This window comes from Mastigoproctus giganteus, chromosome 10, assembly GCF_048544385.1.
Source record: "Mastigoproctus giganteus isolate SK-2022 chromosome 10, ASM4854438v1, whole genome shotgun sequence".
NCBI classification, from domain to species: domain Eukaryota; kingdom Metazoa; phylum Arthropoda; class Arachnida; order Uropygi; family Thelyphonidae; genus Mastigoproctus; species Mastigoproctus giganteus.
This window is the reverse complement of record NC_143584.1, coordinates 193,337,962-193,353,999: the sequence shown is the minus strand read 5'-3', so window position 1 is coordinate 193,353,999 and position 16,038 is coordinate 193,337,962. Positions and strand designations below refer to the sequence as shown.

Below are 16,038 nucleotides of genomic sequence, written 5' to 3'. Positions count from 1 at the left end.
ATGTTTTCTTTTTTATAGCATAGCTTTTATTCACTGTTTAAATATTTCAAATACTTTCTAAAAGAAAGTATTTGAAATATTTTTCACTAGAAAATTTACCTGAATATTTACATAGATAATATGGCACTTTGACATTTCCAACATTTGCTGGAAATGTCAGATGATCTGAAAGAAATAATTTTAGATGCCAATTTATGACATACCGGTTCTTGAAATTTGCTTCAGTATTAGTATTATTAATGGTAAATGAAAAGAAGCTGGCTTATACAACATGAATCAAAAAATAACAAATAATGCCAACCACCTCATCAGTCCGTCCCTCTTATTATTTGTCTAAATTGCTTTAAATTGATTTATTCAAAGTTGTTTCAACAATCAAACATTTGGAGCGAGTGGATGGGTGAAATAAGGGTTTTTTTTTTTTTTTTTGGCTGATGCTATATAAGCTTGCTTTTTTGCATCAAGTGCCTTTGCTAATGCTAATGCAATCGATCACTCTCTGGATGAAACAAAATTTTCGAACATCTATCCTACAACTATTCCTTTTCAGTTTAAATTTATGTCCCTTTATGCGTTGATTCAAAGTGCTATTTGGTTTCATAATAATGTGCAATAATGCAATATGAAAATCATTATAGCCCATCAGTGATTCTGCTGGAAAATGCTTGATTATTCTTCTTAAATACTTGTCAGTTTGGGAATTATGTTTCAGGAAACTAGAAAGTGATTTATCAGAAAGTTCATTCTTTGTGAACAGTGAAAGTTACAGTTAGCAGCAACCACCCAAAAGACTCGCAACTCTGGAATAAAAATTTCGTCAATTAGTAATCTATGTAAAAAGTAAAGATGCCTTAACAGCTATGGAGATTACATTAACGTATAAACGCTACCCTTCAAAAAATATCCGAACACGCTTCTGTTTCACATTGACGTCACTGCTGTCGTCAATGTGAAGCAAAATTTCATATTTATGTCGCTAATGAAAAATAGAGTGCAGCTGGGTATAGCCGCCATTTCTTCTGCATAAACACTGCAGAGTAATAACATGTTGAACTACTGATACGGGAGGAGTCGGTGTGGTTCTCGCCTGACGTTTCAGTCAATTCACGTAGAGAGCATTCACTTCTTCAAAATTTTAAAATAGGCTGTGGTGTTCATGGTCTTCACGCACAGTTACCATTCAAAAACCCATGATCTTGCCATGATAAACAGCGTCACACCATAACCACATCTCCTCCAAACTTCATTGTTGGAACAATGCACTCCAGCAGCAGACGTTCTCGAAACATTTTCAACATCACCCGAAAACATTTCTACATTTTTTACATCTTCGTCCCGAAGCATCTTCTCCATCTACATCTATGTCTTGAAACATTGATATTAGTAGTAGGAGCAGTAGTGACAAATGATGAAAGAAAGAAAGCTCATATAGCATTAGCCAAAAAAGCACACACGAGCACATACACACACTTCACCCATTCTTACCATCCAAGAATTGGTCTAATTCTTCCTTGAATTTATTCAAACCATCCACTTCCACAACAACAGATGGAAGCCTATTCCAACAATCAACCACACATCTATCCTAAAACCATCCTTTCTCAACTTAAATTTATTGCCCTTCATGTGTATAGTCTCAGCAAGAGGAAGAATGCCATTCACGTTCAGTTTTCTCAATCCATTCAAAGTCTTAAACACCTCAATCAGATTAACCCGCAAGTGCCTACTTTCCAGAGGCTGCAACTTGCAGAACTGATGCCTTTCTAGGTAGGAGAACCCTATTGTTCCCTTCACCAATCTGGTTGTCTTCTCTGCACCCATTCCAGCAGATCAACATCCTTTCTAAAGCGTGGTCTCCAGACCTGTATACAATACTCCAGATGCGGCCTAACCATGGCATTACACAAAGGAACAACCACCTCCTTATCCCTACTAGCAAAGTTTCTGTATATTATTGACAAATCCCCATGAGCTCTCTTGGCAGAATGTCTGCACTGCTCAGAGAATTTCATATCTGACTGCACAATTACTTCCAGGTCTTTTTCATTTTCTACTAACCTGAATGTAGTTCCACTCAGTTGATAAGTTACTCTGAAATTAATGTTACCCATATGCAGTACCTGGCATTTGTCACTGGCACAAATCACCGCCGATTTCAACGAAGGAGGTGCCAGAAACATCTCCACCAAGACCATCAGGCGATCATTAGCGGCAAAAGGTTATGAGAGCTGCCGACCCATCAGAGTCCCATTGCTAACACCACGACACAGGACATTATGCCTAAACTGTGTGAAAGAACTTCGGCACTGGACCTTGGATGATTGGAGACGGGTTTCCTGGTCCGATGAGTCACGTTTCCAGTTATTTCTAGCGGACAGGAGGGTGCGTATCTGGTGGAAACTGCACGAAACTGTTCACCCATCATGTCAACAAGGAACTGCTCAGGCAGGTGGACGATTGGTAATGGTCTGGGGAGTGTTCAACTGGCATACGTTGGCATACGTTGTTCAACTGGTACGTCTGGACGCATCTCTGAATGGTCCAGGTTACGTGCCTGTCCTTGCAGACCATCTGCATCCCTTCATGGTCATCGTGCACCCACAGGGCAATGGACTCTTCCAGCAGGACAATGCGCTTCCCCACAGAGCCGTGGTTATTAGATATGGTTCGAAGATTCCACAGATTTTACCACCATGGAATGGCTTCCCCGTTCACTGGACATAAACCCTGTGGAGCATCTTTGGGATGCTGTGGAAATGTCTATTCGAGCTTTGGATCCTCCACCCAGGAATGCAACGGAATTATGGACACCGTTACAGCAAGCTTGGATAGAAATACCTGTGGAACGCTTTCATGACCTAGTGGACACAATGCCTCGCCTTGTGACTACCCTTATTCCGGAGTAAGGTGGGTCTACCTGTTACCAGGTTGGTATCCCATGATTTCTGTCCACTCAGTTCAATCGATTGTTGGAGCAAACTGCTATCTAGTTGCGGAACTAGGTAGCTTGAATAAATTTAAGGACGTATCACCCTACTGAAATGGAAAGGAGACTGAAAGAGCCAGTTCTAAATTTTTCACAAAATTTTAAGAAACTTGCATTTTTTAAAATTTTATCCCCACCATCCCCTCTTGTTAGTAGTACATATACCTCCTAACACCAACATAAGTGTTCGATTTTTTCAAGACTGTCATATTGGATGCATGCAATTTTCTGGTGATAAATCCTCAAATTATTATCTGTAATGCGAAAGCCAGAGATCCTACAGTTCCCAGTGCTGTCAAAAAACACAGCTATTTATTGCACTTCTTGGCTGGATTGTGAGGTAAAATATATTGGTGAATCAGAGACATCTCAAAGGATAGCTAGACAAAAGATTGCTATCAGCTATGCCAACTTTACTGGCTCGATCCTTAGTCAGCATTTTTGGAGCATCAACAAAAACATTAATCTTAATAATGTTAAGATCTTGAATTTCTCACATATTTTTTTCCACAGTCATTGGCCAGAAGCTTTATATCAAAACATTAAACCCAATATTGGTTTTAATCTAGACCAAGGTTTACTCGTTCATTCTATGTTGGAATCGGTGGTGGTGCAAAAGGTCCATGTTGGCCACCAGTTCTGCAGCACTGCAGCTATAGCTCTTGATCGCATTACACACTCTCCTTCATCTTCCTTGTTTTCCCTTCTTTAACCTTCCCGTCATGTCTTTTTTTTTTTTTTTTTTTCTGCCTTGTCTTGTAGTTTGTATTTTTATATTTTTCGTTTTCTGTTTTTTTTTTTTTTTTTTTTAGATTTTCTGACAATTATATTCTGTAATTCCCTTCCTGCTGGATTTCATCTATATTCGTTTTATCTATCTTATGTATATTATTTCGAATAAAGTTTTAGCTGGGGTTTATTGAATTTTATTGAACGTTTCTCTTTCCGATTATCTAGAGAATTTTGGTGGAATATTAATGTTAAATATGGACGCTTTCAATATATTTATGCCATCTGGTGAATTATTTTGAAAATAACGTGTCAAAATTACACCGGCTGGTGGTGGTGGAGACGTTGGTCTTGCTGCTGGTAGGAGGTGATCGTGTCATTCTTTTGTTTTTCTTTTTATAAAAAATGTCATCCACTACCGTTCAAATGCCACATGAGGACAGAACATTGTTTTTAGGACCTCGTATTCCTAGTCAGATAAAATCGTTATCGAAAGAGATGGCACAGTTAGAAAAACCTATATTCCGAGCATTGGTAAAACGTAAGGATTTATTTATGGATATGAATATTTTCATCATTATTATTCAGGCGTTATTTTGTTTTTTGAAAAGAATTCAACTCGAACAATATTTTCCATCACAACCAATACGTCAGGGGTGTACAGATACAAAGAGATACAAAGTAGAACTTCAATGTAAATATATTTAGACAATAAAAATTAAACGTAAGTCGAATAATTATTAGAATAAATGCAGATATAAAATTAAAGATAAATAAAAATGTAATGAACTAAAATGCAGTGTAAAATGAAAATGAACCATCATATGGTTAGAATACTGGTTACAATATTTTCATTTCATGAGCAAACAGAATACAGAGAAGTACATGTGAAAATGAAATCAATTCCTAAACAATAGTTATGCCAACCTTGCTGGATAGATGTAGCAGTGGAATGGAATAGGATCCCTTGAGACTCATTGGATGACACTGTGGTAACTTTTGTAGTGGGTGAAATGCTGGAAGTACTTGCAAAAGAAGCCGACTGGGCTAGCCGAGTGGGTAAAGTACCTGCCCGGCAACCCAAAGGTCGCGGGTTCGATTCCTGCCTCGGGCTTGGATCAAAGTACTGCAAAAACCTTGGGAGGTGCAATATGGCCACAGAAGCCGATGCGCCAACAACTACCAAATCAAAAAAAAAAAAAAAAAAAAAACTTGCAAAAGAAGGGAAAATGGAAATACTGGAGATGGCTTGGTTTTCAAAAGCTGATGCACATTTACATCATGCATATGTAGTGAAAGAATGATATCAGTAGTATAACCAAAAGACTGTATTTAATGAGAAATATCTGAAGATAGAACCTGTCTTCTGTATTTTTTTGTCTTTAACTTATGGAGGTTTTCATCATCAATGTTTTGCATTTCCTGTAACTTCTGGCTGTGAAGAAAATAGTTGCTGGTTCAAAGTCAGAAATAGTTAGTAGAGGGGCAGTACATAGAGAATGGTGAGGTATCCTCTACTGGCATTCATCCCAGGCATTTGGGGAACTGTATATGGTGAGAATTTTGTTGGCTGCAGGAAGCTTTCTGGAATTCATCTTCATTTGAATCTTACTGTTCTTAAAAACGGCAGTCATATTAGAGGTATGCATTCCCACATAATAGATCAGATTGGAATATATGTATACTATAGATGGTGAGACTTGAGTTTTGTTCATATCCTACTTTGGATGGAGTTCAGTTATCTAAAATGGAAAGTATTTCAGTTAGAAAGGCAGAAATTAATGCACTACTCCATTCATTAATTTTGGATGTGTGTCTGTCTCTGTTATTACAGTAGTCAACCGGATGAATATAGAAAGAACTAGCATTTAAAATTTATATCATGAACATTGAGATTTTAATGAATGGATTGTGAATCTGAGCTTTCAGGTAGTGTAATATAAAAAACTCAAAGGAGTGGACTTCTGATGCATTATTTATGAGTACTGGATCCATGGTACATGAACAAGAAATTGAGAACTGTAAAATAAGAAAAGGGGGAAAAGATTTTCTCCCAGATGCTGTGAATGTGGATCACATGGTGGAATACACTGATTCTTTAAAATATCAGTATGCTACTTTAAAGGATAAATAGAATAATTATGGCCTGTTTCCACATAACAAGGATGGAAATCAGGTGGTTTATACACTCTCCAACCCCCTTGGTTAAGTGGCCAATCATTCAACATAAACAGTATGGCATCTTCACATGTTACACTGTGGAGTTGCCAAAGATTGGCTACAAGAGGTAAAAAAAAGAAAGAAAAGATGTGTTATTTGATTGACAACCACAATTCTGAAAAAATGCTTTGTTCTGTTATATTTAAAAAAGCTTTGTGGTGTTTTTAGCATAAGTTCAGTTATTTAAAAAAAAAAAAACTATAGAACTAAGCCTCATAGACAAACATTTTTTACACACCCTTTTTTTTTTAAATAGAAAACAGTCAAAATGTTCATTGCCATGGAGTCAAGATTTTATTGTAATACAAACTGCAGTTGCAGAAATTTCCATTACTTTAAGTAAATAACGTTTACGCTAGCTAGTAGCAAGTCCGTAGAAATGGCTGAAACCGCATGTCAAATGTTATTCTTTGAAGACTTAAGAAATGGCCTTTCAAATACCCCAATGGCTGACACCCATGTTCCCACAATTATCCCATACTTTTTTTTTTCTTCTGAACTTGACAGATTTTCTGCAAACTGGTGGAAATGTTCATTGTCATTTCCAACAGTTTTAATATGCACAATGGGTATTAAGGTTTTAAGGGGCCTACTTTATTTTTCAGATGAGTGTAACTTTTAAAATTTCAGGTACATTTTCTTTTTTCCTATTCAGTTTTTTTTTTTTTTTTTATGAAACCCCCAAACACGAAAGGTATCAAAACCTATAGTACTTAGTACCGTGCATGGGTTGAAGGAGAAGGGGGGAGGGGGATGCCGGAAACTTTGCTCTAGAGACTAAACATGGGTTTTACCACTTCAAGCCTCCAATAAGCAAAGTGGTGGTATTTCACCAGTTGATGAAAGTCATCTACCACCTCAGTGAATTTATTTAGGTATATGTTTTTATTTAGTAATGGAATGATTTATTTCATTCATTCTGATATATTTAACATGATAAACATTTTATATTAATGGATATTTGTTTTGTATTTCTAGTGTTGAAATAGGAATTCAGTCCTAAAATTGAATAACTAGTTTACAATGCAGGAATTTTCTATATTTTTAATGCTTAATTGCTCATGCAGTGTCTTGCAGAACAGATTCTACTTTAAAATTTTTTTTTTGGAAATACAATCACATACTCCCTCATATTCTTTCCCACAAATACTTTCTAAATGATAATACAGTTTTTTTTTGGTTTTTTTTTTCATTTCGATTTGAGAGGTTAACTGTTTGATGTCTGACAGCCTCCATGCAGCTGATTTTGTTTTCAGAATTATTGTAATTTTTCACCCGCACCCATCCACAATGGTGGGGTATAAATTACAGATAATGTCTACATTGACATTATATTATGATTTGGCTATTTTTACCCATCATGTAACTTTTATTTTCCGAAATTGCTTTTATCAAGGAGGGGAAGGGTTGCAGATGAAAAGATGGAAATTGAGTGATGGTGGGGGGGGGGGTTTAATGGAAAATGAGTGAAAAATAGATACAGCTACAGAAATTTCACACAAGAAAAAATGGTTAAGTTATATAAATCTTATTAGTACAACACTATTTTCAATTAATCAAAAAGATAAAAATAGGTAAAAATGAAATTTTAATAAAAAAAAGACTACATTTGTCCACATGAGCAGCTGTGTTCTATTTAGGGACACAAGCATTCAAGGTTAATTCTTTGGAAATACATGTGAAGGAAGGTTGTTCCAAAGAACAGAAGTAGAAGGGATAAATGAGGAAAAGTTCTGAGTTCAGAGTTGAACAGTGAAGGGATGTTTACTGTTGAAAACATGTGTTTGGATTGGTTTGGAAGAGAGGTGGAATTAAAGATCTCATTTCAGAACAATGCCCATTGAAATATCTGTATAAAAGTTTGTTTGTTTGTTATTTGGTTTTTAGGAGCATTAGCAACTAAAGCCATATTGCTCCGGGGATATGCGGCGGCCATTCCTTGACCTTTCCGTATCCTCCGTATTTGGTGGTCATGGGCTCAAACCCCAGTCTAATCAAGAAGAGTGTGCTACGCACTGCTGCTCCTGCCCACCTGGCTATGGAGGCGCCCTGTATAAAAGAGATGTGAAGCAGAATCTGAATATCTGTGTGATAGAGAGTGGCAAGGGTTTGTTAATTAACTTGACTGCTCTCATTTGAATAGAATACAGGGGAAATCATTGATGTGGGAAAAATATTCCGTGGCAGGGCAAATTTTAGATCTGTATGGAGGCAATAACTGTTTGGAAGATAAGTAATTGTAAGAGCACAAAAGAAAACTCAGATTTTTATGCAGAGGAAGCAACAATTATGGGTTTATTCCAAGAATGTTTAGAGGTCAGGATTATAATACTCAGACTCCTTGTCTAGAAATCTAATTGTAATTGAGAATGGACATAGGAACAGCTGACTTTCTGCAAGAAATAAGATAGGACTGAGTTTTAGAAGCTTGAGTGTTAGTAGTTACAAATTATGCAAGGAAGCAAGCTTATATAGCATCAGACAAAAAAAAACAAAAAAACTACCCAACTCATTTGTCCATTCCTCTAATAATTTCTCTAATTCTTCCTTAATTTATTCAAAGCACTCGCATTCACAACACCAGATGATAGCTTGTTCCAACAGTCAATTACTCTGGCTGAGACCATCAGAAATCTTTTCAGTTGAAACAAAAGAAATCGGCCGACCGGGCTAGCCGAGAGGTCGCAGGTTCGATTCCCGCCTCGGGCTTGGATAAAAGTACTGCAAAAACCTTGGGAGGTGCAATATGGCCACAGAAGCCGATGCGCCAACAACTACCAAATAAAAAAAAAAAAAAGAAAAGAAATCTTTTTTTTTTTTATGTACCCTTATGTGTGTTGTCAGAGAAAGAGTAGGCTTGCCATCAGCTTTTAATATACTCAATCCATTTAAAGCCTTAAACCAGCGTTTCCCAAACTGGGGTCCGCAGACCCCTGGGTTTCCATAGACCAGTTCCAGGAGGTCCACGAAAACGGACCCTCTGGAACTGGTCAAATTATTCATTCTACATATAACAAATTGATGATAAATAAAATTATTATTATATGTTTATGTAAAAATAAGAATAAAGTTGAGTTGTTTTAAAACTTTGAATTTTCTTTTCAGAAACTCAGTGTTTACACACACACACACACACTGTGTAATAAAATACATTGTGTAATATAGTTAAAAGTTATTGTCTGGCTGTTTAGCTAATGGGAGGAAAAATTAGGAAGGTAATTAGGATAGAAATAGACACTCCTGCCCTTGTATTACCCTAAGAGCCCAGAGTGCGAAAAACATTTAATTGCAGGAAAGTAAACAGTATATGATTGAAGAATATAAAAAAGTTGTTTATAGTGTTTACTTTCATACAGCTAAATTTTTCCACACTCTGGGCTATTACTGTAATATGAGGGCAGGAGCATCTGTTTCTATCCTAATTACCTTCCTAGTTTTACCTCTTGTAAGCTAAACAGCCAGACAGTGACTTTTAACTATATTACACAATATGTACATAAATATATATATATACTTAATAGCTCTATCTATGCAGCCAGTCACAAGATAGGCGAGTAGTTTCATGCAAATTATTTATACAGAAACTTCACAAATAACATATATAGAGCAATAGCCCGCATAGCACTGATAATTGGTACGGAAACTATTCCGTGTTATGCGAAACCATGCTGATTGAGGTATAATTATTATGGGTTTTAATTGAATGCATATCAGAGAAACAATTTATAAACAAATTATAATAAATCTATAAACAATTTGTGCTTGATAGCCAATTAAAAGAATTTGAAATAAAAATATTGCAAAAATTTTATGAATGAAAAGGTAACATCATGAGAGATGAGAAGAAAGTTTTATTGTTTATTTAGGTATAATGAAGTTTGGTGAAGGCATCTCTTCTTTTTCTCGGAGTACAAGATTTTGTAACATTGAATCCCATCTTGTAAAACAAATTTTACAAGCATCAAGATACAGCAAACTGTATCTTGATGCTATGTTCAACATTCTAATCTCCATTCATAATCGTCTTGCAGGCCATGTTTGCTGCCACTTCAGTGGTATCCAGTTCAGAATTGTTTTCCTCTTCTTCATATGCAGTTTGCTCGTCATTTTCAAGGAGAGTTGTATCATCTGATTCATTTGCATGTGAATCAATGCAATCATGTACATTGACAGTGTCCAAAGTTTTGAATCCCAAGTCTTTTCCAATCTTCACAATGTCTTCAGCAGTTGTCTGAACTTGTGATTCAAAATCAGTGAAGTGATTTGTCAAATGGAGCAAAACATGCTGCCAAACAGAATGCATGTTGTTGGCAGTGATTTCCAGCCAAGATGCAGATATATTTTCAATTGTATTTAAAGGGGTAAAAAATAAATTATGAAATGAAAAATTTGAAAAGCTATCACGTCTCATCAGGATGGAATTAAGAATACTGAATGCTGTTGCACGTTGCCACTGACCGCTTTAGGGAGCTATTGGCACATGTAATGTGAGACAATAGAGTTGGCACCACAGCATATATGTACCATACCTAGGCTATGATAATGCAGCATATATGTAAAATACATGTCTAGGCTATTGAATGAGTTTTAATATGTACAGTAAATTTTCAACTTAAACTTAATTGAAAACTGTGTTATGGTGAAACCCGTGCAAAGAGAGGTATTGCTATATATATAGCAACCCCTATATATATATATATATATAGGGGTCCGAAAACCTTTTTTGATTTTTGAAAGGCTCTGTAGATCTCAGTAGTTTGGGAACCACTACCTTAAACACTTCAGTCAGGTTTCCATGTAGGTGGAAGGTTTGAAGAATTGAACTTAACCAAGTGTTCTTTGCTTTGCTCTGTGCACACGCTTCTTGATTAGACCGGGGGTCAAACCTGTGACCACCAAATACAGAGGATGCAGAAAGGTCAGGGAATGACCACCGCATATCCCCAGAGCAATATGTCCTTAGTTGCTAATACTCCTAAAAAACCAAATAAATAATAAACAGCTTTGCTCTGTTAAAGAATGACCTGTAGATTAATATTTAAGGAATTAGTGTTTGGCATGAGACATTGATATCTGAGCTGTTTGTGCAGAGCAGGGATTCCCAAACTGGAAGATGGAATATATTGTGACATCATTGGAAAAACTGTGCATAGAATTTCTAGTCAATGGAAGAAGATTACTAATGTACAAGATAAAAAAAAGAGTGGGAGGAGAACCAAACTTTGGGACCCACCAGCATTAGTTGATAAGTTAGAAAACAGAGCCATCTACCATCACCTGCAGTGAGCAGTCAGAGAGAAAACTGTCTACCCAGTTGCAAAAAAAAAAAAAGAAGGGGAGCCATAAAAAGGAAGCGTGTTTAGCCATGCTTCCTGCTAAACATGGTCAAAAGCCTTGGAAATGTCATGAGAACTGCTTTGAGTGTCATGTGAAATTGAACCAACAATATAAATGCTTACTATTGTACTTCCACATTGATTACACTGCTGCCTGTGTATCTTTCCTAAGGCACTGTGTAATAAATAGGCTTAGCTTAAGTACCATAAGTGGTCACAGAGTATAGAAAGAACCCCTCTTTTTTTGTAAGGTGATTGCTTTTTTAAATTTAATCCTAATATTTCAGTATTGCAGGTTATGCCTAAATCTTGACCCTTGCTTTGGAATGTATTATTTTTTTTTATTATTTAATGTGTTAAAACTGATTGTGCAACTGCTGATAAAATTATTTTCCATTTTTATATATTATCAAGTATTATATACAATTACAGGTGCCCCCAGACTTATGAATCCAACTTTGTATAAAAATTTTCAAAAAATACCCCTATACACATTTTTGTAAAAAAAAACTTTCTGCGTGGAAATAATTTGTAATTGGCGACTTCAAAGATATCTACAGCCCAGTCTCCAGTGAGAACTTTCCAAGGACACCAGACAATAATATTGCCCATGTACATACATAGCTCACCATGACTTATCACATAACATGGAATGACTTGTATGTATCTAGAATAGGAGCTTCTTGTTAAACTATTTCTTCTTTTGTCTCGTTTTTACACCCTATTATTTTTACTACTGCTCTGCCTCACAGATAACCATTATTTTATTTATTTTTTTATTGTGTGTTGTCCCAGTCCGTATGGCAGGAAAGCATGTGAGTGGACCTGCAATTTTGATGTTATAAAAGTGTTATACAATTATGTTAGAGAAATAATTAGAAATTGTGAAATATATGGAGATATGAAGATATATGAAGAAAATATATGAAGGTGGAAAATCAATAAAGACCATTTCACATGTTTTAAGGCTGGTAACATCCACTGTGAATACAATGGTTGAAAGATAAAAGAACGAATAAAAGAACATGCAAAACGTTCTGCACCTTTAAAGTGTACCGTGAGAAAAAGATTTACATTTGGATTTACTGAATAATGTAGTTAATGTAACTCATCTGGTGGATGGGATTGAGCCATTATTTATTCAAACAAGGGAAAATTTTATTAGCTTTCAAAATTTTGCAAATTCAGTTTTTGTGAGAAGAAATATTCTTTTGCAACTGGAAGAGTTAAGATTGAATAATGGATGAATTGGTGGACTGTGTCCTTTTATTTACATGGAATAGTATGTTATTTTTTATATAGGAACAGAGAAATTTTTTTGCGGAAGTGGATAGGATGTTGGTACTCTGTTTCCCTCATGGGTGGGTGTCCACTTCTGCTCCTGTCAACAGAGTTAGCAAGAAGCCTTAGTTGTTTTTCTTGGGTTTGATCCTGCTTCAATAACACTTTCCATCTTGGTATTGCTTATTAATATGAGTAACTTCTGTTGAGCTCTCTGATTGCTGGTGAATTGCTTGAACTGGTTATCTCTAGGATGTGATGCTCATATGTGGACAGTGTCTCTTCATCGGTTTCTGTTGTTTAGCCTGCTTGTTCAGCTTGTTGTGCTGTAGCTGAGTTCAGGATGGCCATTGCACAGTACGTATACTGTAGTTGGTTCCAGTAGTGTGTTACTAATATTTTTAAGTGATTTTTTTTTTTTTTTTTTTATCAGAAACTGCATTTTCTGCCTGCCAAGGTCAATGAACTTTACTTGAAGATTAATTTGAAATTTTTTTTTTTTTTTAAACTTGATTTACCGATTTTTGATGAAATTTTATTATTATTATTATTAGCTATATGGTGCAAGGAAGCCTGAGGCTTATGCTGCACCAGCCAAAAAAAAAAAAAAAAAAAAAAATTCCCGAGTTACCCTGAGAGAGAAAGAGAAATAGAAGGGAATCACCAAGAAAGAGAAGAATAATGATATCCAGCTCAGGACCCTGGGTGTCCCAAGCCCATACTCACCAGATGTGAACCCCTGGGGTTATATATTTAGTTCTTATGTCATATAATTTGTTTGTTTTGTTGTCACAATAAAATGAAATTGAAAATGTTCTTTATTAGTTTTTTATTTAGGTGGGCCCCCCAGATTCCATTTTGTCTTGAGCCCCATAAAGGTACAATGTGCCACTGGTTGGTTCGTCATTTACTAATTGAATTAATTGATGGTGTACAATGTTTCATGTATATAAGAATATTAATATTTGTATATTGTACCATGCCTATATGTATAGCGGATTTACCAGATTTTTTGGTTTTACTCAGTCGCTTTACCCAATAAATTAAATGAAATATGAGAAAAGGAAGGCATTCATTCAAATGACCCTACATAAATTTGTGAGAAAGATTGAGCGACCTCTTCAACTTGCAGATTCTCTGACTCCAAATTCAGCACCATCATACTTCTACTTGCCATCCACTTCATCTATTTTAGAGCCAGGAGTCTGATATTGATGACGTGATAGCTCTCTCTTCAACCTTATCCTCCTCCAACTAAAATCAGTGTCATATACTCCCCCACACACAGACGGGAAATAAGTTGTATGTATACATACTTTAAAAGTTTTGTTTTTTAAATAATATTCTAATGCATATGTTATGAGTATGTAATGGTAATATAAAAATGCTGTTAGACATAAGGTGATCTTTTAAATAACTGACTTATGTTTGCATTTATATACAGATTTTGGATGGTTTCTGAGTTACATAAAATTTCGACTTACGGACAAGTTTCTGGAACAGAACCCTTACATAAGTTGGGGAGCACCTGTATTAGCAAGGTTAAATGAATGTATTACTGCATCTGAATAAATAAAATGTATTTTTTATAAAATGCATTAAAGCATTATTTGTGTATATTATTACATAAAATTCAATGTAATTTACAGACACTGGAAAATAAATTAATCATAAAATAAATGGTATATATGTATATAAGGGGAGGATTCAGAAAACATTTGTATTCACCCAGCAGTTGTGATAGAAGGTTGAAACAAACACCAGTACAGCCCTTTTTAAGGGCTGTACTGTGATGGCAGACTATTACAGACTATTCCAATTCTGTTATTATTACTAAAAATTCTGTTAGTATTACACCATGCTGATCCCAAAAAACTGACAGCATTACTTTTCCAGCACTTGGTTGCACCTTTCCCTTTTTGGCAGGTGATGATTCTGCATGCTTCCATTGTTTTGCCATTTGTTTAGTTTCAGGATCATAGTAATGGATCCAAGGTTCATCTGTGATGACTAGCTGCGAAAATAACTTCTCTTTCTTTTCCTGGCACATCGACAATGTTTCGTGCACATTGTGCCCTTCCTTTCCTTCTTCCAGTAAGGGGTGTGAACCCATCATATACAACTGTTGATGGATGATGTTCTCCACAGACCATACACTAATTTGGAGCTTTGCAGCTAGTTCATTGATGCTAATATGGTGATCTTCCAGGATTAAAGCCTCATTTTTGAAACACTCTTCTGTTACAGTAGTTGCTGGGCATCCTGAGATTTCTTCATTGCCCATTGAGGTTCTTTTACATTTGAATTGTTTATACCAATATGCAATCATACTGTAACCCCAGCAGCCTTCTACATAAACAGCAACCATTTCTTTGTGGATAGTTTTGGGTGTTTTCCCTTGCAGAAAGAGGAACCGAATCCCTGATACTGATCTGTATTCCACTTTATCCATTGTGACACTTCATTCAGTGTTGCAAAGAAAAAAAATGACTTGTCAGATCGAAACCAAATCGAAACATGACTTGTCAGATCGAAACAAAAAACATCTTTCTATCACAACTACTTCTGGGTAAATACGAATTTTTTTGAACCACTCCTTGTATATTCTTTTGGTTTCAATTCCATCAACTGTGGAAATGCCCATCAGTTGGTTGATGGGCATTTCCACAGTTGGTGTATATGCGAATGGTATGGTTAAGGCAGTGGTTTCCAACCAGTGTGCCATGACCCTTTTCAAGTGTGCTATGAGATGAGGAAAAATTCCATTGAGTTTGATGACAATCACTATTTCAGTGTGCCGTTAATATTTGTCTTTTAACTTAAAAGAGTGACTTGAGCAACAGAAGATTGGGAACCACTGGGTTAAGGTATGAGTGCATTTCTCTGCATTCTGATTGAGAAGACCAGCTCACTTGCCCTTTTGTTCAAACACAAGTGTGAATCAAATATATAACTTGGCAGTGGAAAGGTGGGCATAGTGCTATGAATTCTGCTATCACTATTGATCTCAGTAGAAAAATTGGTTGCTGTTTTCATTTGTAAGTCTTGCAAAATCTCTTTTATATCATTTGACTGCTATGCTTGTTTTCCTATTTACATTCACTGTTGCTTTATCTGGGGCCAGTACTACCCACTAGGCACACTAGGTGATTTCCTAGGACACCAGTCAATCTAAATAAAAATATGAAAACATTATTGAGGGAGGATTGGCTAGGAGTGATGAAAATTATGTTAAAAAAAAAAAAACCTTTATTGAGGAAGACTGTTCTATTAGCACAACAAAATTTTGCTCCGACATAAGCTTACTAAAATTTACCATGAGTGCTCCAAATATGCTTTGCACTGACCTTGATCTTATCTCTGTTAAACCTATGTGACATTTTCTGACATAAAAATTAGACACATCTATTAATATAAAATTCTGCATTAAATTATTTGCTTTTACGTCATTGGAATGTAAAAACAAGTAATTTAAAATCAGTTATA

General features: G+C 35.8%; 1 protein-coding gene across 1 annotated transcript in view; it reads left to right on the top strand.

Moving 5' to 3' along the window:
- Nucleotides 1-4,058: 4,058 nt before the first annotated feature.
- The window catches only part of LSm-4 (COMM domain containing 5 Like Sm protein 4), a 58,919-nt gene continuing 46,939 nt past the window's right edge, over nt 4,059-16,038 (top strand). The window contains exon 1 of the mRNA XM_090383452.1: nt 4,059-4,256. Within this exon, the coding sequence (XP_090239578.1) occupies nt 4,121-4,256 (136 nt within the window). The 5' untranslated portion in view covers nt 4,059-4,120. The remainder of the gene's footprint in view (nt 4,257-16,038) is intronic.